The 23502-nt window shown below is 33.6% G+C and overlaps 2 protein-coding genes across 2 annotated transcripts in view; both read left to right on the top strand.

The window, feature by feature from the left end:
• Window positions 1–5535: 5535 nt before the first annotated feature.
• Window positions 5536–23502, top strand: part of LOC134844191 (uncharacterized) — a 170817-nt gene continuing 152850 nt past the window's right edge. Inside the window, exon 1 of the mRNA XM_063860759.1 lies at window positions 5536–5545. The gene's annotated coding sequence lies outside the window, so the exon portion shown is untranslated. The remainder of the gene's footprint in view (window positions 5546–23502) is intronic.
• Window positions 7774–13476, top strand: LOC134844302 (ciliary microtubule-associated protein 3-like). Its single transcript, XM_063860931.1, has 6 exons — window positions 7774–8007; window positions 11163–11311; window positions 11788–11907; window positions 12244–12398; window positions 12683–12791; window positions 13208–13476. Exons 1-6 carry the CDS (start codon window positions 7974–7976, stop codon window positions 13310–13312), a joined length of 672 nt encoding a protein of 223 aa, XP_063717001.1. The 5' UTR covers window positions 7774–7973; the 3' UTR covers window positions 13313–13476.

Here is a 23502-nt window from a genome sequence, read left to right as displayed (position 1 = left end):
AAATAATACTCAACAAAAAAGAATTAAACAACAACCAGATAAAAAGGACGTATTCTCTTTAATAGAAAAAGAAAACTTAACAGAATCAATAAATTGATCAGGACCGTTACCAAACGATTCAAAATACATGAAAAATCAAGTTTTTAAAGAATATTATTTGACAGAAAAGGACCAATTTCACCATCCTCAGAAGGAAACTCATTTTGAATGGTAATTTTTGATGCATTTACACACTATGTAGCACTTAATCCAGTACCCCATTGCATATACAACACTCTACGAACACTGGATAGCTAAATTTGGATTACCCGAAATACTAGTCACAGACAATGGCACTGAATTTATTAATAAAGAAATTATCACATTATGCCACTTATATAAAATTAAACACAAACCACGTACATCTCATGCAGCTTGGACAAATGGATTAGTCGAAGGTAAGAACTGTTTATTACAAGAATACCTCAGAGGTATCATTAATGGAAATGATACACGATATACTGAATGGTCAACAGATGTAAAATTATTTACCTTAACTCATTCCGAATCACCATTTTACTTTTAGCGACACGACTTTATTAGCCAACACGTATTCACCTCTAAGCATAACTGTAACTATAACTTTAAAATCTCCAGGTCAAAAGTAAGCAAACCGCTACAAAATGACAACCTAAATAAATACAATCTCAATATTACAACCATCCCCTATCAAGCAGTACAAAGATCAACAATATTTTCCCAACTAAGCATTCCAAAACCCTCCAAGCAAAAATATTTAATTAGCCTAAAGAACAAAAAGCACATGATCATTTAGCCTAAAGTACAATTATTTCTTCGACAACCCCAATTATTCCATAAAAAAAACTAAGAAGATCTCCCCGACATCTCAAAATAACCCCTCAACAACATTTGACGAAATCCAACCCACTTGTCAAAAAACCAAGAAATAATCCGACCACACTCGAATTTATACCCAAAAAATTAAAAAAGATTCGACAAACCAGATCATTTCTTAAATGCTTCTTTCAACAACAGTCACTAAATTTAAACAAATATTTTCAAACTTTTTCATAAAACTTTCATACCTCTTCAAGTTTTTTCATAATAATTTTAACTGATATCATAGAAAATCTATTCATTATTTTCATAATCTTTTGCAATCTTTTGTAAATTTTTTATTCACTCTTCGAAGTGTAAATATCCCTTTCCACAATCCTTGATAACCTCCTCACGCACGATAATTTAAAAACTATTTAAATGTTTTGCAATCTATTTAGTAGAAGAGATGTTTTTCTACTATCCATAATTTTTCTTACATTTTTAACATCACTCATAATGACAAAATGTAAGTGTATAAAAAAGGCAATCATCACATTCACATTAGCTACCATTCTCTTGTTTCTTTTTATTGAAGAATATTTGAATAAATATAAATTTTCATCATAAAAATTTCACTCAAAGAAATTTCCAAAATTGCTAATCAACAACCCCCACACCAGTCCCCTCCAACGACGTCCCAAGAAAATCCAACAACCCCCACATGTACCCAGAACCCCCTTTCATCTACATTCATTTCTTTCCAAGGCAAACCCTATACTTTTGAAGAAAGACACGCACGATTATCTGAACCATTTTAACCAGTTTTTCGCCAAGCACCTTTAAGTAGACCGCAATACGAAATATAACATCTACCCAGATCTACAACAAAATTTTAAGAGTGTAAGACTCATCAGTCAAAACCAAAACACACTCGAAATAAATAGACAAATAATACATCCAAGACGAAATAGAAATTTTCAAATTCCCAGAGTTTAATTTAATATATCTCAATCACCAACATCAAGTCCCTTAGACCTTTCTAGTAGCGCACTACCAGGTACACCTCCAAAGGCTTCATAACAAAGCACTTCAAATATTCCATCAAATTACTTAGGTTCAGCCCCGACATCAGAACAAATTAGGGAAAACGCTTTTACTAACGCAACAACCACAGAACGCCCTCCATATTGGGCAACTAACAAATACCCTCACGGTGAATCAAACTTAGTAAACAACCCAATTGACGTTTCATTCTATACAACACTATCCATATTACCCGAAACACTTTCCCTTCCTTCAACAACTTCTTTAAGCCAAATATCACCATCAACTTTTCCTCTTAATTTTCCTACAAATCTTGATTCACGATATCAAGAACAATCATCTCATAATATACCACTACAATTACATTGGAATACATTCGTAGCACCCCCACCGCTATTTAGTCAACATCAAGAAAGTAATAGATTACACAACTGGGCACTAAATAGATTACAAAATCGACACGATATCAACAAAGATATACAAGAACATAACATCCAAATACTACAACAAAGCAGTCTCACACTAAAATTCGAACTTATAGTAAGACTCAATAACATCGTTCGACACCCATTTCCATTAGACCCTTAAAATCACAGCTCAATCTTTAACTCCTCCATTTATATTAACAGAAATAATATATAAATACGATAGATATACCAAAAAGCAGGATATTTATTATCCGGAAATAAGTCAAATTTCATTGATTATGAAGAAAACATCTTATGGTATTACACTTGCACCAAAAAAGTATCACCTTTATATGTTTTTGAGTATAAACGATGTTACAAAAGAATACCTATATTCTACAAAATAAAGTATGTTTTGTTGATACGCTTTCAAGAAGAATTTATTTTTGGGATACAGCGGTACCATGTGGATCAGAAAATAGCCACAATGTTGTACAACTAAATCCCGATGAAGATAAATACTACCTACTCACGCCATATCCAACACTATTGCCACCACTAAAAAAATTTTACCTGAAAGTATTAGAGCTATTGCCCGAAATCCGAATATCGATTTACAATCGATCGGCATCTATTCCAAATCCTACATACAACACCACATACGTATAGAACAATTTCATGAACTACTTACAAAAATGGACACTATACAAGGACAACCAATAGATGAAAACTTACGTAAACTTGCGCAAACAGCAGAATTATCGAACATTTACGCACAAAATTACAGCGGATATTTTAAAGATATTAAAGATTATATTTATTTAAACGGCGAAAAATATCGACCGAAAGATATATCACCAATCAATATTTTTAGTTTTGTAAATTTCAAAAACGAACTTTTATCCTTTCTAGGATGGCCATATTACATCTTAGAAAGATTAACTTTGTTATACGCAATGTTTAATTTTATTGGATTTATTTTCTGTTTGTTAAAAGGAAATTATAACTTATGCGCAATCCACACACAAGTAAATAGACAAGCAAGCGTAGCACGCATACTTTTTGCAGAATTTTTTAGAAAATTTTCCAAATCTATAAATAAAATACTTTTAGATGCACAAATAAAAGAATACAATACAAAATTATCAACTACACCAAACACATATGACGAATCACAACACAACACAACACAAGCACATTATCTACAGCACCACAACTACCAAGTTTAAATCGCAACCATCCATTGTCATTATTACCACGAAATTTCAGAAATTTTGCATTAGTAAATATCGCAAATTCAAGACCAAATCATATACAAAGTCCAATACACCACATTGTAACACAACAATCTCAAAATGAGGATACATATGAAAAAATAATCGAACAGCTACATACAACAAATTTTCAATCTCAGAACAATCATTTTAGCCCACGATGAGCCAATAAATTGGATCCCTTCACAGTTCAATGTCCCATCCAGCCAATCTCTAAAACCCCATACCCATTATCCCACTTTTTGCTTTCCCGCCACTCGAATCACCCCATATTAACAAATCAACCGGTAAAAATTCTGACGCTAACTCAGATATCACAATTTTTAACACAATTTCCTAATTTAGCAATTCAGACAAAGAAAGCCCAGACGAATTCGCAAACTCCGAACCCAGCCCATCAACATTTTCTCAACCCCCCTTTCGACCCATTCACTCTCAATCCCAAATTTATTCCCCCTCTACCAATTCTCGTGTTTCTCATAGAACCCCAACTTACTCCCCTTTACCAATGAACGATCCAACAACAAGTCCCCAGAAACCACGCAAATCTCATCTGAACTAAATAACGTATTAACATTCCAACAACAAATACAACACCCCCACACCCTAACCATTCACCAATTGTCGTCAACCATAACATCATCAAACCCACCAACTCCTACATCCTCTTCAGAATATACCCCTTCTTTAGCCCAATCCTCAACATCAATCCAATCATCATCCACTATTAACCGTGCATATCGAACATTTAAAAAAATTCTCTAATCACCCGTACCCCTCAAAATCCGGAACAGCCCGCGATTATATAAATCACCCTGATCACACTAATACTCCCGAATTCCTCCAATTTTCCTTACCCCTCTTTCCTCGATATACCATTAGTCACTCCAACCCTCACTTTGAACAACCCTACTATGTCGATGAGCATGTACTAATCCCCACACTTCACTGGACATCATTTTACCATTTCTCAAACCCACTTTGTATATCACTAAATAACACACCTCACGAAATAGAATAAAGCAAAAATGACATTTTAAGACTAACTAAAACACTAACGCCTAGACAATTCACGCACGTACGATATAAAAAACTATCTTCACCGCACCCCGAGTAAATGAGTACTCTATCAAACACTATGACCACAATATCATCAGACCTAATCAAGATCAATTCCTCGACAATGATAAGTTCGCTTACCCGCAACTAACCGAAAAACTTTTCATACGCACACCCTACATCTTTACACTAAGCACAATGGATAAAAAACACGACCACATCACTTCCGAAGCACTTATCGACATCCAAGCTGCCAAATCATTTTACAATAAATTTGAAACTTTTTCACTAACCTTTCACTTCCTCACTCCAAAAGAACGATATCTGCACTGTTCACACGAAATCATGTTGATACTAAACAAACGCATACTCACACTTATGATAGATTCATTCAAAACCACTTTAATTTGCACACACCATCACGACAACCCCACCATCGATTTCAATTTATTAATTCTAGGTACACATCACTATTTATTCTAAATTTCACCAACTGCATAAAAAATACTAACTTCAAGGCAGCCTCAGAAATTACGACCCGTTAACCCAAATGTATATATTTTGTCGACTCACCAAAACCTTTAATGTAGAAGAATCCCGACCCCTCATTGTCCCGCATGAATATATCCAACCTGTAGAAATCCCAATATTAGAAATCATTCACAACACTAAACATAATCACAAGCTTTTTAATTTCATCCAGCACACCAACCACGAGTTTTCCATCGGCACAGAATAACTGAACACCATCAAAGCACTTGAATTGCTTTGGCCACTGCTTGAAACTACAAACATTGTTCGCATATTAGCAAAATTACTAACCACATCAGATTCGATACACGATATCTTCCCAAATGGCTTCTTCTCCGACGACTAGGTAAATATGAATTCAATAATTTAACACTAATAAAATCAAGACAAACTAACCATTTCTTATTAAATGTTTTTCCTTTAGTCTTTAGATCACCATCATCTACAAACAGAAAACAAAAATAAAAATTTGCAAACTCTTTCATAAATTATAAACTCTTATTAACAAACCGCAATAAATAATGCAGTAAAATTTCTTCTCCCCAGTGGTAAAATCATCTATTGGTTTTTTTCCCCAATGCAGTAAACCTAAATACATTGAAAACAATTTAATAATTTCAATCCTCACAAAGCAGTAAATTTAAAATTTTCAGCAGTAAATCTATACAAATGCCAGCAGTACTAACCTTTTTGAAGAATCATTTCACGCGCACATAAATTCTATGCACACTCGCACAGCTCGCTCACGACGAATTGTTTAAAATAATGATTTCAAGTTTTGACTTTCACTAATAACAACTCAAACTATTAATAACAAGTTTCAAACTTTCTTTTAACCCGGTTGGAAAGGAATTATATAATAATCTCAACTAACCAATGCAGCTTAATAAACACCATAAACTAAAAACTAACAGTATGACTAAGAAGAGAAAACCCACGGTACCCAAACCGGATTAAAGCAGCTTAAAGAACCGATAATTTATTCTTTTGAAGACTATTGATAAGTCTAAAAAAGAAAGTATAAAACACCAAAAAGTCGAAACGCAAACCCAAACCAAACAATTTGATTTTGAGAAAAGGACACAACCAAAACAACAAAAGGAAAAAACCAGTAACAAACACGACATAAAAGGTTAACACAAAACAGGACCCCACAAAAATCAGCATGAAATCATACTCTCACTCCTGGCCTAACCCACCAGATTAGGACTACGTCCTGAGCATGCTTAATAGCCGGCCTAACCCACCTTGCTAGAACACACGTTTTGTGACAGACTCCTTAATTTTGATAAGAGGTACTCAAGTGTGAGTAACTCTTTTAAAATAACTGAAATAAAAAAAAAAGCTTTTGCGATAAAAACTAATAAAAATTCATAACTAAAAAGAAGAACTAACTAAACATTTATTTATATAAATTATTTATTGCAGTAATATAGCCCATACACAATCACGAAGACGAGCATCAAGCAGCTAAGACGACCTCATCACACATAACCCACAGAATGGCTGAGCACAACCGATATGCCGCTCACAACCACAACTCAAAGGATTTGAAGTACGACTTGACTCTGAAGCAAAGGACTTCATTGAAACAGACCAATGACCACCTCGATGTTCAAGTATACGTACAGATCCGAGTTACAGGGCATTCCCTCCAAACTCGAGCTTCACACCATTCCCAATTCAGATCAAAACACAGTTCTCCACACCGATCAAGAACAAACCATTTTGAAATCACAAAAAAACTCGTTGATTCCAACTTTCTGGAGTTCATACCTCCAAGGACGGAATAGAAAGGGTGCTGGCAAAATACAAACGATCATCATCCATCCTCCATTGCAGAAAGAAGTCGAAATAACAAAAACTCTGTAAACCCCGGATGGGTGGAACCTGATCCTAACTATATATTATTATTGGTTAGATAATAAAATATAATATTAAAGACTAACCAATCACACTCCATCTAACTAACAACCCAGTTATTTGTAAGTGCTGAAATTACTTGTAATTTCAGCACCAGAGCATATTGAGTTTAACAATAGACTTAGTTGTCTTTTCCAAGAGACCGACTCGTAACAAAACCAAAATACTCTAGATCTATTGAGACTAAGAGATATAAGAGTAAGATAAAGATCGGTATTAGACTAAGAAGTTGTACGAATCTATCCGGCCGAAAATAAGATAGCGTGACGAGCAGACGGTGTACCCTATCTGAAAATACCCTATGAGTTAGACCTCAGTCCCAACTCAAATGCAGCAAAGTTAGAATTGTCAATGCAAAACTCAAGTGTTAATTGGCCGTAAATACTTTCAGGGGTGGAGATTCTTTAGTAGATGCCATAGGGGGGAGGGAGGAATTTGTTAAATAGATCCAGTTGGGTTAAACCATGGCGGATAATATATAACTCGGTTCCTTGTGTCGGATTTTATGATTAGATGAGCTTTTATAGCTAAATTTGGAGTGCTTTACAGTAACGGTGAGAAATACCACATCCTTCAGATTCAAAAAACTGAAGTCCACTTGAGCTCAAAGTTGTATACTATGCCTTTTTTAAACGCAGCCTACCAATTTTTGTGGTTCTTGTGGTAAAACAACGTTTATATGCACCTGTTTTGTTTCATATTACAACAGCACTGAATATTACAACAGCACAAAGAGTGGAACCAGTAAATGAACACAAAATCAATAGTCTTCATCAAAACACTATTTGCTCAGAGCAGCATGGTATAAAAGCAGTCGCCATCTCATGCGCCAAAACACACATATTAGATTCACCATATAAACAAATAATTGTTTACATTCAAATTTTAAATCGTTATTTTTTAAGAAAAGTTCAACATGCCTGCCTTAATCACTCAACTTACCCTACAAGGTAAAAACTGTAATTTATACTAATAATTTTGTCAAGCCAATAGAAACAGTAAATTTATTGCTTACTAACCAATTCATTTAACCAAGTTGAATTTAACTATTTGTTATATTCAGTTGCCCAGATTTTTTCAGTGGTTGCGTTCGGAGTAGCATTTCTCAACACAAGTCTCTTAGTACAATTTTTTTAGCGAGTAGCAATTTCTTCAAATAACAAACAAAGTTGCACTGAAGATGTTTCATTCAGTTGTTTCATTGATTTACTTCTAACAATGTTGCAAGAATTTTTTTAAAAAATGAAATATTTTGCCATCTGATGGGATAAAATCAATTGAATTGAAGAGTATCTATAGAGTCTGGCATTTTATTAAAAATGCCATCATGCTTAAAATTTTTGAAAGCGAAATCTTTTAAAAAGCATGTAAAACTTCTTGTCTTAATAGTTGTGTCCCAGATTTTGAAGACCCGGACAAAACAGCCCAAAATGCAAATATTATTCAAGATTTTTGGGTTCCAAACTAACTTCAACAAAAATGGTCCAAGAAAACTCCGGTCCAATCACACATTAGTAAACAACACGCTAGAAAGCAAACTGACTCTTTCGAAAACTCTTACTAAGGGTTTATTCTGAAAATAGGATCCAAAATTTTCTGGGATAGAATACTGGACACAGCATCAAAGTAGGACTCGAAATATATGGGCATACTTGACAATTATTGCTTGATTGATGCCCATGCCAAACAAAGGCATGAGTGACCCCCTATCGTCCTTACTTTACTCTCGAGATCGAATTAAAAAATATAATCTTTCTTAAACAAAAGGGCGAAGTAATAGTACACGATACATGCACTTATATCAATGACCACAGTTTAAAAGACATCTTAAACTCGTGGCGTTGTGTTTTATTTAAATGTGGTTTGCGTTTGCCCAACCCAGCAGATAATGACAAATAAAAAATTTACAACAGCTCCTATGATTCAACCATTTGTTACAGATTAAACACCACTTCAAGTAATTTTTAACATCCAAAAAATTGAAACAGTGATCCCACAATCATACTTCCAAACTGCTCAGCCAACCAAAAAACCATTATCAGTTGAAAGCAAAAAAGATAGTTTGAGGATAGAGGAACCGAAATATTTATTTGAATTTGATTGTGTTTTGACGCGTTACAAAATCTGAAAACCTCGAACCTAATTCCAGTCCAAATTGTTTTTCAACGCAAAAAATGACCGCAGACACTTAATAACATTTTAGGTTTGAATCAAGTCAACAATTAGCTTCCACGTGGAATAAAAGCTTCAAGTGAATTACGTAACAGATAAACAACAATTATAAATTGCATCATGAAATTTTGTGACGCAAATCAAGACACGCAGTGCCCCGACAGCATTAAATTTTGAGATGCAAAATAAGTTGTTGTTTATCTGGTATCAGCACTCGTGAATAACACAAACAAAATACGGTCACTCGAAAAAAATTTCGTGCCAAAACGCTGTTTTACCTTCTACTTGGTTTGATAAATTTTTCAAATAAAGCTTGAAATCATGTGGCATACTGGTGTTTTTATAATGTTTAAAAGCCAAAACAGACCCCCACACTAAGAAAAATGGTTTCGAATCAATTGAGTCTGACTTTAAATTGATTTTTTTATCCAAAAAGTTTTAACTTTTACATTTTAGGGCTCTAAATGGATTTTAAATTGAGCTAATTAGATTGTTAATAAAATTTTTAGAACAATTTTGAGCCCAAAAATCAGCAAAAAAATCGTAGAAAGTTTTTTGGCCCAAATCAGATTTTGGGCAAAAACCTATAAAATAAAGCAAGGAACTGATCAAAATAAATCTAATTTTGAGCGCAAAAACATGCAATTAACCCATTAAAAACGTCAATAATAATCAGTTTTTGGGCAAACATCGATGAAACAAAAAAAAATAAACAATTTGTTTCTATAAACTTGATTTTGAGGTTTAAGTAACAAATGTCGATCTATTTCACGTTTTGAGATCGAGAAAAGTTTTTATTGAAATCATGATGTAACAAGTCAAGAAGGTGTCAAAATAAACATTTTTATTTAATAGACACATTTTAATTCTTAGTTCATGTTTTTTTTTGTAATTTTAGCCTAAAATTTGTGCTTAAAATTGTTCGAATTATATATAACCAAATTTTGAGCTGAAAAACTTGCAATAGAGTTGAAGAACACTATCAGTTAAATCAATCAGAGTTTGAGCAAAAAACCAAATAACAATTCACAATCATAGTCAATTTAAATCTAATTTTGATCTAAATAACTGTCGAATTCTATAACATTCGACTGTTATTTGACCGTTTTATTTCCCCTAAAAACATAAACAAAAAATGACTTAAAAAATGGTTTTGAATTGAGTTTCCTGTTCTTTAAAATCGATTCAATTTTTATTAAAGTTTATGAAATTTTAACAAAAATCCAATCAAGTCTTTTTTAAAGACTTCTGAGCAGATAAATAAAGCGTCTAAAAAAATTTCCAATACTTTTTAAAGATCATTTTCCAAACTAAAACTGCAAAAAAAAACAAGTTACTGACAGAAGAAAACTTCGTTTTTTAATTCCCGAGTTTTAACAAAAAACTGCATCAAAAGCTCAACCTTAAACAACGTAAATAAAAACTACAAAAAAGAATTTGGATGGAATTTCCTATTCTCTTAAACCTATTCAAATTTTTTTACACGCATTCAAATGTAAATCCATTTTTGAACAGACGTTTAAGTAAAAAATCAAGAAGTTTTTCAGTTGCAATTTTTAGTTATTTGTTAATGTTTTTGCTTGAAAATGGTTTTGCTTGAAAATTGGATTAGGGTTGTTTTTTGCAAGTTTCAGATAAATTCAAGTTGATTTTCCAGTCAATTTTAAGTTTTTTATTTAAGCTACATCTTTTTTATATTAAAATCGATCTCCTTTTTATTTTCATACGTTTTCATGCTAAAATCATTCTTAATCCATTGTTGCCAGTGTGTCAGATAAAAAAATCCAGAGCATTAAAATAGGTTATCTGCTGCAAAAAAAACGAAACGAAGAGTTTTGTAATTTGTAATATTTTACATTCAATTTGAAGAACTTTTACTGAGAAACGTGAATAAACTATTTGATAATATGTTTATTTGTTTCAATCAATTCAGATATCTTGGAGGGAGAGAAGGAGAGCAACGTGTGTTTTCATTCGTGCCAGGACAGAAGACTCTACCCAGGACAGCCGGCATTCGACAGACTGGGCAACCAGCACAATGTCAACTCAACCCCTCCGGTAGTCGGACCAGGCACATACCCGGTACTTTATGCGACCCCATAATAGACCATGCTCTATCATTCAATCGGCTCTTATTGGCATTTATCAGCTTTTCGGAATCTTTCGATCAGACCAGTATATCAACTTTATTATTTTTCTCCATTAGAAACTATGTCAAAATCATTTTATTTCTACTCGATCAAGTGAAATACAATTTGAAATACAGTTTGGGAGAATATGCTTAAACTATAACTTCTCAAGAAAGCTTTAAAAAATTCTCAAGAAAACTCGTAAAAAAAATGTAAAATTTAATTTCTGAAAAAAACTTAAGCTAAATGTGAGTTCCAAAATAAATAGCCAGCTGAGAAAAAAAACAGCTATAATTGTGTTCTAAAAAAGAAAGCCAGCTTAGAAAAATTGCGATTAATAGCTTTTCTGTTTGTGCGAAATTGAAGAAAGCAACATTAATTCAACAGACGTTTAGCCAAAAATCCAAGCTCATAAAGGACTGTTTGTAGGTGAGTGAGACCAGCGATTTTGTGCGTCTACTCGAGAAGAGACCGGGCAGAAGTGAGAGTATTTTGGGGGTCGGCATCAGTGGCCGGACTGGACCATTCCGCATACCTCTGGCATCCAAGGTGAGCATCCAGCTTTTTAGGAAACTGCCTTTTTTAGAGGAAACTGCCTTTTTTGTCTACCAGCCCGGATTCCTAACCTAGAAGGTAATTACTAAATTACTATAGGTTGCACTAGAGCTCACATAACCATGAGCCCATTAAGAATATTTTAAAAGCAATCACCTTGAAAACTGCTGCGCACGTGCGGTTTGAACCCGTAATCGTATAATTTCTGGGCACCATCACTACCGGATACGCCGTATCGGTTTTTGTCATTAAATCTGCTGCTAAAAATTGTCGACTGTTACGATTTTTTGCCCAACAATCAAAACTCCTAATTGAATATTTTTTGTGCAGGAGAAGTTGAGTGTTCCTTCTCCTGTGACTTACCAGAGGGACCTGACGAGACTGTCTGAGTCGGCTGGGTCCGAAGGGAGGAGGAGCTACAAGCCATTCGGTTCAGCCGCCACTCGCAAGTCAGTCGTGGATGAGCAACAAACTAGGGGACCCCCGTGAGTACACGCAACAGTTCTTTCATTTTCATAAGCTCTCACAACTTATGACACGAAAACTAAAAATTATTCACTGACACGGTGATTCAGTGTTTCATTGAACGAATTTGTGGCTACTATCCACTTATATAACAGGAAAGCTTGCGCTGATAAAAAAAACACTAGCTCGAAGTTTTGCAACTTTTACATAAAAGGGTGAAAAAAGTGGACCCTAAATAATTCACATATGTGGCGCAAAAGATTTTCAGGTAATTGTAAGCCCATGTCTGAATATTTCCGACCAGGCCTGGTGCACATGACGTCCATCTGCACAATGGGAAACTGCCCCAGATAGAGCGACACTGCAGCTTCGGGGGAGACCAGTTCCTACGCACACCACTGCGCACAGCCAAGGTACGGAAGAGAAACAAATCAGGATTGAAGTCAACTACAATTTATGACAGATTTCATTCACCATAATCCCTTTTAAGATCTAAACGTATACCCAAAAGATCTGCCTACCCAAAAGAAATCCAATTTTGGCTGAACGACCTTAAAATTTTGCTAAAGGCGCCTTTGGCGGAATTATATACTAATTTGATCGAGAGTTCGCACAAAAAGCTATTTTTTATAAACGTTTTCCAAAAAGTGCACAAAAATGGCTTTTTGACCAGTTTTGTTAAAAATTAGGTCGACCTAAAAAAACGACTAATTTTTCAAAGAAAATTGAAAATCTGCCTCCCCTCCCTCGAGAAAATCCTGGTTGCTGCTTTTATCGCTATAATTCGGGAAAATTTATAAAATTTAAAGTATTCTTTGTTGTGTTTAAGGAGCCAGGAATGAGGAAGACTTTCAGTGGTGGGGATTTGCGGAAGTTCAGATGGAAGGAGGCCTATCTCAGTCTGTACTGGCCCACTGAGACCTCTTCAAAGTAAACCAATCACATCCAACGCTTATATTGAGATCCAGAGACAATGTACGGAACTAACACCTGTCGTAAATCATGAGCAGATGCAACAATAAACAACTGAACCTAAATTTTAACGTTCGAGTATACAATGTTTTTGCTAAATATGGAATAGATAACATCAATTGAAAGTTTAGCTGAAAAAATCTGTTTTGTCAAAGCAAAGTTTGTTACATTTAGCATTTATAAAAAGCGACAAATGGTGGGGTGGGACGAATGGTGGGATGGGCACATCTCATTGCCATCTGGAATTCCTTGTGCCAGCGTTCAACTGGCTTATGGTTTTGGCTTTCTAGTTTTAGTTTTCCCGAATAAGTTTTACAAATTATTGGGAGAATTCTTAGCACCTGACTCCACAAAAAAATTGTTCCTACCAGTTTTTCTTGAAATAGTCCATATTGTTCATTTTTATGATTATAAATAGCACTGCATCTAGAATGAACATCAGTTTTGATGAAAAAACAAGCGCCGTAGTTGGTTGAGTGATCATGCTTCCTTTTTATTTTATCAAAATCTAAGGCTGCCAATCAATGGCGTGCGCAGACATTTTTTGAGGGAATTTCTAGAAAAAAAGTTCAAACAAAGGAAACTTCGCTCGACCTTGCTGTCGCTAAGACTTTCCTTAAATGACCCTTCCTTTCTACTGGCGGAAAATGGTGGCTGATTAGCACCCTCAAAAAGCTGGATTTTTTCTTTGGTTGGCATGTCAGGCCCATTCAAGCGGAAGCGACCCAGGTCGATGTAGTTCATTATCGGCGGAGATGGGTCGGTGATGCTCCTCGAAGCCAGTGAAAAAGAGACGTCACAGATTCAAGTGATTGGCGTCACTAGATGAGGAAGCTCATCGTCGGCAACACCCGTGCTGCTAAAAGATTGGCATCCTGGCTCGAGTGTCACTTGAGATGATTCCAGTTCAGCTAGCAGACTAGAAATGGGACTGAGAAGGCATTCTCCCTTCTTCTGGAAGAATGATCGCATCATCTTCTGAAGTTTAGAAAAGAAGCTGGATTTGATGGTCGCTTTGACATTCTGGGATCGATATCAGGGAGTTATAAGGACACTATGGGGTGTAGTAAGATTTTGATTGAAGTTATTTCGGTTACGAAAACTGGTTGCTCATATATTAAATTTTGAGTGGTTTTATCAGACTCAGGTGCAATTACAGGTGCGAAAAGTTCAGATGTGAAAGTGAAAACATTTAACCTTCTGAAAATGCGTTCAAAATTTTAGGCCTCAAATTGAGTTCTGAAAATGAGCTTTTTAAAGTAGCGCCTTTTAAGTTTCCGACTTATCAGTTATTGAATCTAGCTCCAATGACCATATTTTGCAAGGCCCGACTAAGTTACCCAAGCGTCGAGTTATGTACAGCTCATCACGGCGAACCGCTGTTGCGCCCCTGATTAAGAACTACATGCAATTTTTTTGGTTATTTTTCTGGGCTGGGTAATGTTGCTTCACCCCCAAGCAACGAGCACGGATCATGGTGGGCCTCGAACATCCGACCTTTCGATTGAGAGGCGGAGACGTAACCACTTCACCACCGCTCCCCCATGGAGTTATGATTGTAAGGTATTCAGTGCTATCAACAACTTGCAAGAACCTTAGCTTAAAACAACAACTCGCCACAAAAAAAAACTCGCAACAATAGAAAAAAGCATCAAAAACAACTGGGAGAATACTCACTGCCTCAGTTGCACCTACGCGTTGCGAGCTTGCCAACAGAGGGCAAAACTTTATTCGAAACTTTCAAACGTTGCGAGTAAAGTCGATTTTTTGAAATTTACGAATTGTCTGTCGTTACGAATCGTTTTTTGTTTTCGCGGCACCGAACGTTAGGTGTTTCTTACTTGGCAAACGATTATAGTTATTTACTTGTTTTTTTCATCTTTTGAGTTACTTTTAAGACGTTCCCGTGAAATAAAGAGCAGTAGCAGAAATTGTATAGCTAAATGTAACTAAATTATTTGCAATGATTTGCAATTTCTTCTCTGATGAGTTGTTCCGATCCCAAAGTGGTAGTTTGAGAGACTACGCTCAATCCAGTGCGATCAAAGTCACGAAATACACTGAGGTCAAGGCGGCGCAGCCGTTGATATAGTATGTAAACTTGCACCGAATTTCCTGAAATTTTCTCTAAGGTTATTGGAACCTGATCTAAACTACATTTTATTATTGGATAAATTAGATATTTTACCACTGTAAAATATTTAATATTAACCAATCATAATCCATCTAACTAACAACCCACTTATTTGTAAGTGCTGAAATTACTTGTAATTTCAGCACCAGAGAGATTTGAATTTAACTTAGAAATTAGTTGCCTCTCCAAGAGAACTACAGCAGTTGCAATAAGCCAGTATACTCTAGATCTATTGAGCCTAGCAGAGACTAGTTAAACACCCTGAGACTAGTAGATATAAGAGTAAGATTAGGATCGGTATTAGACTAAGAAGTTGCACGAATCTATCCGGCCGAAAATAAGATAGCGTGACGAGCAGACAGTGTACCCTATCTGAAATTACTCTATGAGTTAACCACAAGGACCGAACTCATCTGGTGCGACCATGAGTCTCGAATAAGACCTTACTAGCTTAGAATTAACCAAATATAGATTAGAAATTAGACAAAACATTTTCAAAATGTTATATGATAATAACTTAATTGAAATGTCTCTACGACTCAATAGATCAGAGCCGATATTCCGCACAATACTAGAACTACCCGGTATTGGAAGAAGACCTCGGACAAGAGACGACATACGACTACGTAGAAACTTACCATTTAGTTTCATGGTTGTACGGCAAAAGCCAACACAAACTTTTAAATTTAGAATCTTATTAGCAATGAATTCAGATTTTCAATTGCAAACATAAAATTTTGAAGTAAACCTTCATGATTATTTCAGGCGCTAAACTAAATTATTAATGTACAATAACGATTGACAAAAAGATCTCGATTGTTCCCTCAATTTCTGCAGTATTATATAAAACATATTTGAAAAATATTTATTGAAAAAAAAATAAAAATTAGTAGCATGACAATTATTTGTTAGTAATTATAAATCATCCTGTTGTTCCAGCTTCATCACCTAAACATAACAGCAATCAAAAGCTAACTAACATCATTAAAAACTAAAATTTTTTATGAAATAAATTTAAACCATTTAAACTTAAATTTACTTAAATTTAAACTAGATCATCAAGGCTTATCCTTGGATCTTTATAAATTTTCTATTTCATTAATTTTAAAATCTGATCATCAATCCCTATCCTTGGATCAAAAAGAACAATTTTGTTCTCCCCTACCCACTTAGCAAATGTCTAACGACCTCAAACGTCGATTCACTATCCAACCTTTTCAAAAGACCCAGGACTAATGGAAATTTTTAATAACACTAACCATTTAATTTAGGCTAAACTTCGGTTATTCGTTCTCTACTTGAACCCTCCTCTTACCAGACCCAGGATAAATCTTAGACTTAGTAAGTTTAAAATAGTATCTAACGAACTACTTGCGTTCTAATTATACCTGAACCTTGAGGATCGATTTACTATTCTCCAACCCTTGAACACAATCACTACCCCTAAGTAAGATTAAGTAAGTTAACACCTTAGCTTAGACTAGCCACGAGAAAGTAAAAAATCATTCTTCGGAATCGATATACTTTTCTCTCCAACCCTGAACAAAAAGACCCAGGTTAAGCTAACCAAAAAATCGTAAGGACTAACAGTCTAAGAAAATAGAAATCACCTAACAACTTTATGCATCCCTCATCCTAAAACTTATGTCATTCAAAAATCTAGGAAATAAACAAACAATCGTTTTACACAATTGTGAAATAGACAACCAAAAATACGATCTTGTAATAACTCCACATACACAAACAGTTGGATACATTCGAACAAAACGACAAACAATAAAAAGAAAAATTATAAGCAAACAAAGACAAATCACACGTAAAAGATTTCCAAAAAATAGAAACGCATTTTCCGAATCAGAAGCCAACAGTTTAGACGAACTATACAAATTAAAAGAATAAATAAATAAAAAATTTCCCATCCATGATCAATTAAATTTTTCCGATTCAGAAACAACTTCAAACTCATCAAAAAGAGGAAAAAGAAGAATAAAAAAGCAATATAAACACAAACCAGTACACCTATATGATTGGAATCAACCAATTAGACATATTGATAGTTATATATTAACAATCATCAAACGAAAAAATGAGCCACACTCAAAGTGACGAGAGTCCAGATGAAGAAGCAGTTTTTCCCTTTCTTATAGATTCACTCGATGATAGAGGACAAACACGATTTTGTTAAAACTTACTCGTAAATTTGTTTGAACCAGGAATCAGTCCAAGTAAAGCAGAATTCCCGGATGTAAAAATCAACAGACGAATTATAGAACATTATTTGAAAAACATTTGTAATCTAACACAACAATACGGAATGTACACCATAGAATTCAGCACACCACAAACAGCTCATAATAAATATGTAATTCAAACAGACGATATTGAATTAGAGTTTTCAAAAGTATTCATAGAATATATCAAAAGCATACAATATCATAATTGACAAAAAGCAAACTCCATATTCACTAATGAAGTTTTTGCAATAATATATAATTATATATCTATATTAGAAAAAACAGAAGTTCAAAGTATATCACCAACCGAAACATCCAAACATACAAAAGTAAGAAATGAAATCACAGTCTTTTCAACATTTCTACATACAATCCGCGAAAATTTTACCAATAATGATGTTTCACAAAACACTAAACATGATTTGCAAAAGATTTTAGCATGGTTTATAATAGATTATTTTACCCACAACCTAGATTTAATTTCACAAGCAAGAAAAAATTTTAGACCCCAAAGTATCAATGACGACACTGTCATTGCAGAACAATCAGATTACGTTTGGAACCCTGAATGGTCTCATCCAGTCGCATTTATAAATATTCCACAAGATATCTCGAGTCAAGCAATAAGTACAATATCTTTTCACAGAGATTATGTAAAAGTAATACCATTAACGATTGACGCAACACCATTAAATTATAATACATTTTTACCTGATACACGTAATAACAGCTTATATTCAACAGTTATACATAATGAAAATCTCAATGGAACCAGAAACCTTACACAGCAAGACATTCAAACACCATCACACTTCATAAAAGAAGAAATCGTCCAAACAACGGTAACAACTACACAACAAAATATTTCACCAATACATCCAAATCTGATAACACCAAAAAATACAAATACATCACTAACACAGGTAACCTTACATTTGACCGTTAAACTTTCGGTTGCTCCAAAATATTCACATATGGATTATCAAACGTATAGACCAATGACAACACCGTCAAAAACACAAAAACCATTCACAAGAAACACCTTTGCAGAAGACAATTATAATTATGCTCACAAACTAAGAACAAACCAACCTCCCCGAAAAAACACACAAAATTTAAATCACGTATGTTCCCATTATTGGAATCTCCCGAAAACATCGACCAATTCAGTAAATTTTCCAGATAATCCACAACCTACACAGGATTATAGTGAAAATTACCCATTCTCTCAACAAAATAAAAATAAACAACATACACCATATAACACAAACTATTTATCATCTGATGATGATGATTATCATCAACCAGATATTTTTGCACCATATACTAAAGAATATCGCACACAGAGACCGCGACAATCTCAACTATCTCAAAATATGAAAATTTACCCACAAAATCCAACAGATATACAAAATTCATAACAAATGCATATACAAAACCCATTTATCGCACAATCTTTTCAACCAATACAACCACAAAACCCAATGTCAATGCTTTCTTATCAATCAACCCAAATGCAAAATGAAATACTGCTTCCATATTACCTTCAGCAACATGAAATAACAAAAAATCAACTTTCAAACTTTTCACAAATGCCAAATGCCGCAGAATCACTACAGATGACTATGAATCCATAATTTATGGGTGGATCGTCAATAACATCAAAAAAAACCATTAATGGTATTCACAGGAACAGACCCTGAATATTCTGTAGAAGATTATTTAAATGCAGTAACAGCAAATTTAATTTTAAATATAGGACCCGAACCAATTAATACACCACTTCATCAAAATTGGATACATAGACGCACAGCGTTAAAACAAACAACACTAGATGGCGCAGCTCAAAAATGGTTTTCAGTATTACCTATAGATATAAAATCAGATTGGTAAAGATTTACACAAGAATTTTCAAAATTGTTTGATTCTGAAAGAAACAAACAACATCAAAGAGTTTTATGCAACGAAATAGGCAGATTACCAAACAAAACAATTAAACAATTAGCAGTACGAATCAAAACACTAGTTCGAAAAGCATATTCACTTAATACACATGACTACAAAAACACAAAAATGTTAGAAATTTTGATGATGACCTTAACACCTCAATTAAGGAAAATAGCTCTAAAAAAGAGAGCATCTCATCCTTCCTCAATTCGAGAACCAGATTTAGATTTTAAAAATTACTAGATAAAGTAGAACAAGCAGAACTCACAATGAAACTCGAAGAAACAGAAAATCTAAAACTACAATATGTTAATCGGATTGAAACAAATACTACACATATAAATAACATACAAGAATCAGACACAGACCTGATTGAAAAAATTACTGAAATACTAAACATCTACGAACGAAATTCAAACGTTAAAGGCAAACCATCTTTAAAAAAAAATGGTGTAATTACTGCCGACGATACGGACACAGTATCGCCGAATATAGACAAAAACAACAAGACAATCAGAATAAACCTCAAAAGCACAAATAACCAAATAAATCATTCTATCAATACATGAAAAAAGATCAAAAACTACCAAACAAATTTATATATAGTAATAACAGCTCAGGAAAACCACTTCCAAGCAACTCAAATTACTCAAGAAATCAATCACCATATAACTCAAGTTATAGAGGTAGATCGCCCGAACAAAGAAAATCAGGAAATTTCTCACAAAATAGATATAGACGATCGAATAGCCAAAATAACCACAATAACTATTCACGATCGAATCCAAACACAACAGAATTTGTTTCTGCATCCAGTTCCCATTCAAACCCAAGGAATAGACACTATTCCAATAATAGATCACGAAACTCATCATACAACAGAAATAGAAACTATTCACACGATAGAAATAGAAATTATTCTAATAATCGAAATCAGAACTATCCAAACAATAGATCAAGGAATAATTATTATAAAAGATCGAATTATCACAGATCAAATGACAACTATCAAAACAGATCACAAAATAATTCACAAACTCGAAACTCAAGTTACAACAATCGATACAGAAATTATTTCCAGTCACCACATAGGAATAATAACCGTTATCCCGATTCTAAACATCGATACAGAAGTAACACACCAAATCATCAAAGACACATAAATCAAGTGCAAACAAATGAAGAAACAACTTCAGACCCCCCAGGTATTGATGACACAGGAAGTAATGAATTACAACTAAATCACATAAATTGTGAATCATCAGATACTGAAAGTGATACAGATAATACCATCTCTGTAAATATGATAACAGTCGAAAACGACTATGAACCTATCATATATGAACAACCTTTTACCTCACATATATATGAAAATCAATTGGATCTTCTTCATAATTACTATATTGGACCCATTAAAAATACGAAAACTACACAAGAAATAAACGAAATTAACACGGTAATTAAACCTGATAAAAAACATGAAAAACAATGCTCAAACACAAAACATACTTATCAAAATATACAAAAAGAACAACCAAGAGAAAAAATTTGCACAATTCCATTTCTCTTAGAAAGCCCAAGAAACAAAGAATTTCAACCACCAGACCTTGAAATTGATTTTTGTACTGACTCAGGAGCAGAATCAAAAATAATTAATATTCCCACATGGAATGAAATTAAAACATTGCATCCAAATTTAACACCTCTTGAAACCTCTTGTAAATTAACAACAGCACAAGGATCAACATTAGTAAACTATGAAAAAATCCAATTATTCCTCCTTCCCACAAGAACAATGGAACAAAACAAAATTTTGAACAAACCATTTAAACAAATATTTCATATTACTGATATTACGCAAAATATTATTGGCATACCATTTATAACTAAATATATACCAACAATCAACATCTTAAATAGTAAGATCCATATCAAAGATAAATATACAAAAACAAAAAATACAGCCCTAACATTCTTCCAAAGACTAAACAAACAACCATAATTTTTCCCAAAATTTTATCCCATTTATAATCAACAACGGAAACACCTGAAACCACTATCAGTAAATATCTATAATTTGTCAGTAAAACAAGTTCATCAGTATAACAAAAATCAAAATAAACAATAACTTTTCATGTCATATTTCGAATTTAAACCTATCCACAAATTTTTCAAAATTACAATCTCATCCATAAAATACTTAAAAAATACGAATTCCGATATTATTTCATTACATGTTTATAACAATACACCATATAAAATAACATTACCCTTAGGACTTTTAGGATATTGTGAAACAAATGCTACAATTTCACCTATAAATGAAGTAGCCTACCGAGTTAATAATATACTCCAATTATTAGATATTTGCCAATCAACAATTCTTGACGAAGAATTATCAATAATTAATATAAAAAGTAATGAAAAAAGAAACACAGATTATTTCACAAAAACACCATATTTTAAACCGGCATTCAATATAACAAATTACGCAAAAGAACAACAAAGATTTTTAACAATGTTTAATTTTCAACACTCACAAACCACACAAGACGAATTTGATAAATTAGCAAAACAACTGTTAAAATATTCGACAGTCTATGCAACATCAAAACTTGATATTGGAAAAATTAGTTCATCACTACACCTCCCATTAAAACCTGACACAGTTTTCAAAAAACAAAGAGCAAGTAAAGTACCGATTCACTTACAGGACAAGGTAAATAGATTACTTGATATTTTAGAACAATACGAAATTATCTCACCAGTAAATAAAAAAGACCAACCAAAAGGTAACACCTTCATTAACCCTGTTATCATTCTAGCAAAAGGTGAATCACTAAAAATAGTTTTAGACGCTAGATACCTCAATTCACTAATTGACAAATCAAAATGTAATTGGCCTATTGAAACCATACAAGTTATCTTAACAAAGATAAATGGTAAATATTTCACAACCGCAGATATGAATAGTGCTTATAATCAAATGCCACTAGATGAACAATCACGACGTTTAACACAATTTGTTATTGGAAATCAACAATATGAATTTAATCGCTTATTCTATGGAATATCCATAGGACCAGCAGCTTTTTCAGCTTTTATGAGTAACATTTTTAGACCATTAATACTAAAGAAAATTGCAATCACCTATCTAGATGATGTTTTTATGCAATCATAAACCAAAGAAGAAATGTTTACAGTTTTAGAACAATATCATAAAATACTTCAGAACAAAAATCTGAAGGCAGCCCCCGATAAATCACACTTCTTTTTAACACGAGTTAAGTTTTTAGGACATAATATTGAACGAAACACTATTACTCCATTAAAATCACGCATTGACGCAATCCAAAAACTTCAGCCACCTACAAATAAAAAGAAAATCCAAGAATTCCTTGGAATGTTGAATTTCTCAAGTAAATATGTTTACAAAATGCAATTATACTTAAGACCCTTTTATAACATCCTCAGAGACAACAAAATAATTTTGAATGGACCACTGAACATCAAACACGATTTGAAGAAATTAAAAAGCTTTTGATAGAACAAATTTCAAACACAATTCCCGATCCAAATCAACAATTCTATGCAATGTGCGATGCTTCAAATTTTGGCATCGGCGCAGCATTGCTACAATCACATAGTGGAACAAATAAAATGAATCTTATATCAATAAATTCACGATTATTCACACAAGCAGAGCTACGACTCTCAACTCTAATGAGAGAATGTACAGCTATAAATTATACACTTACAGAATATGAATTTCTGATACTTGGATCAAAACACCCAACAATTCTATTTACAGATCACAAACCAATAATATTTCTCTTT

Source organism: Symsagittifera roscoffensis, chromosome 4, assembly GCF_963678635.1.
Source record: "Symsagittifera roscoffensis chromosome 4, txSymRosc1.1, whole genome shotgun sequence".
Classification (NCBI taxonomy): Eukaryota; Metazoa; Xenacoelomorpha; order Acoela; family Convolutidae; genus Symsagittifera; species Symsagittifera roscoffensis.
This window is presented reverse-complemented; position numbering and strand designations above follow the sequence as displayed.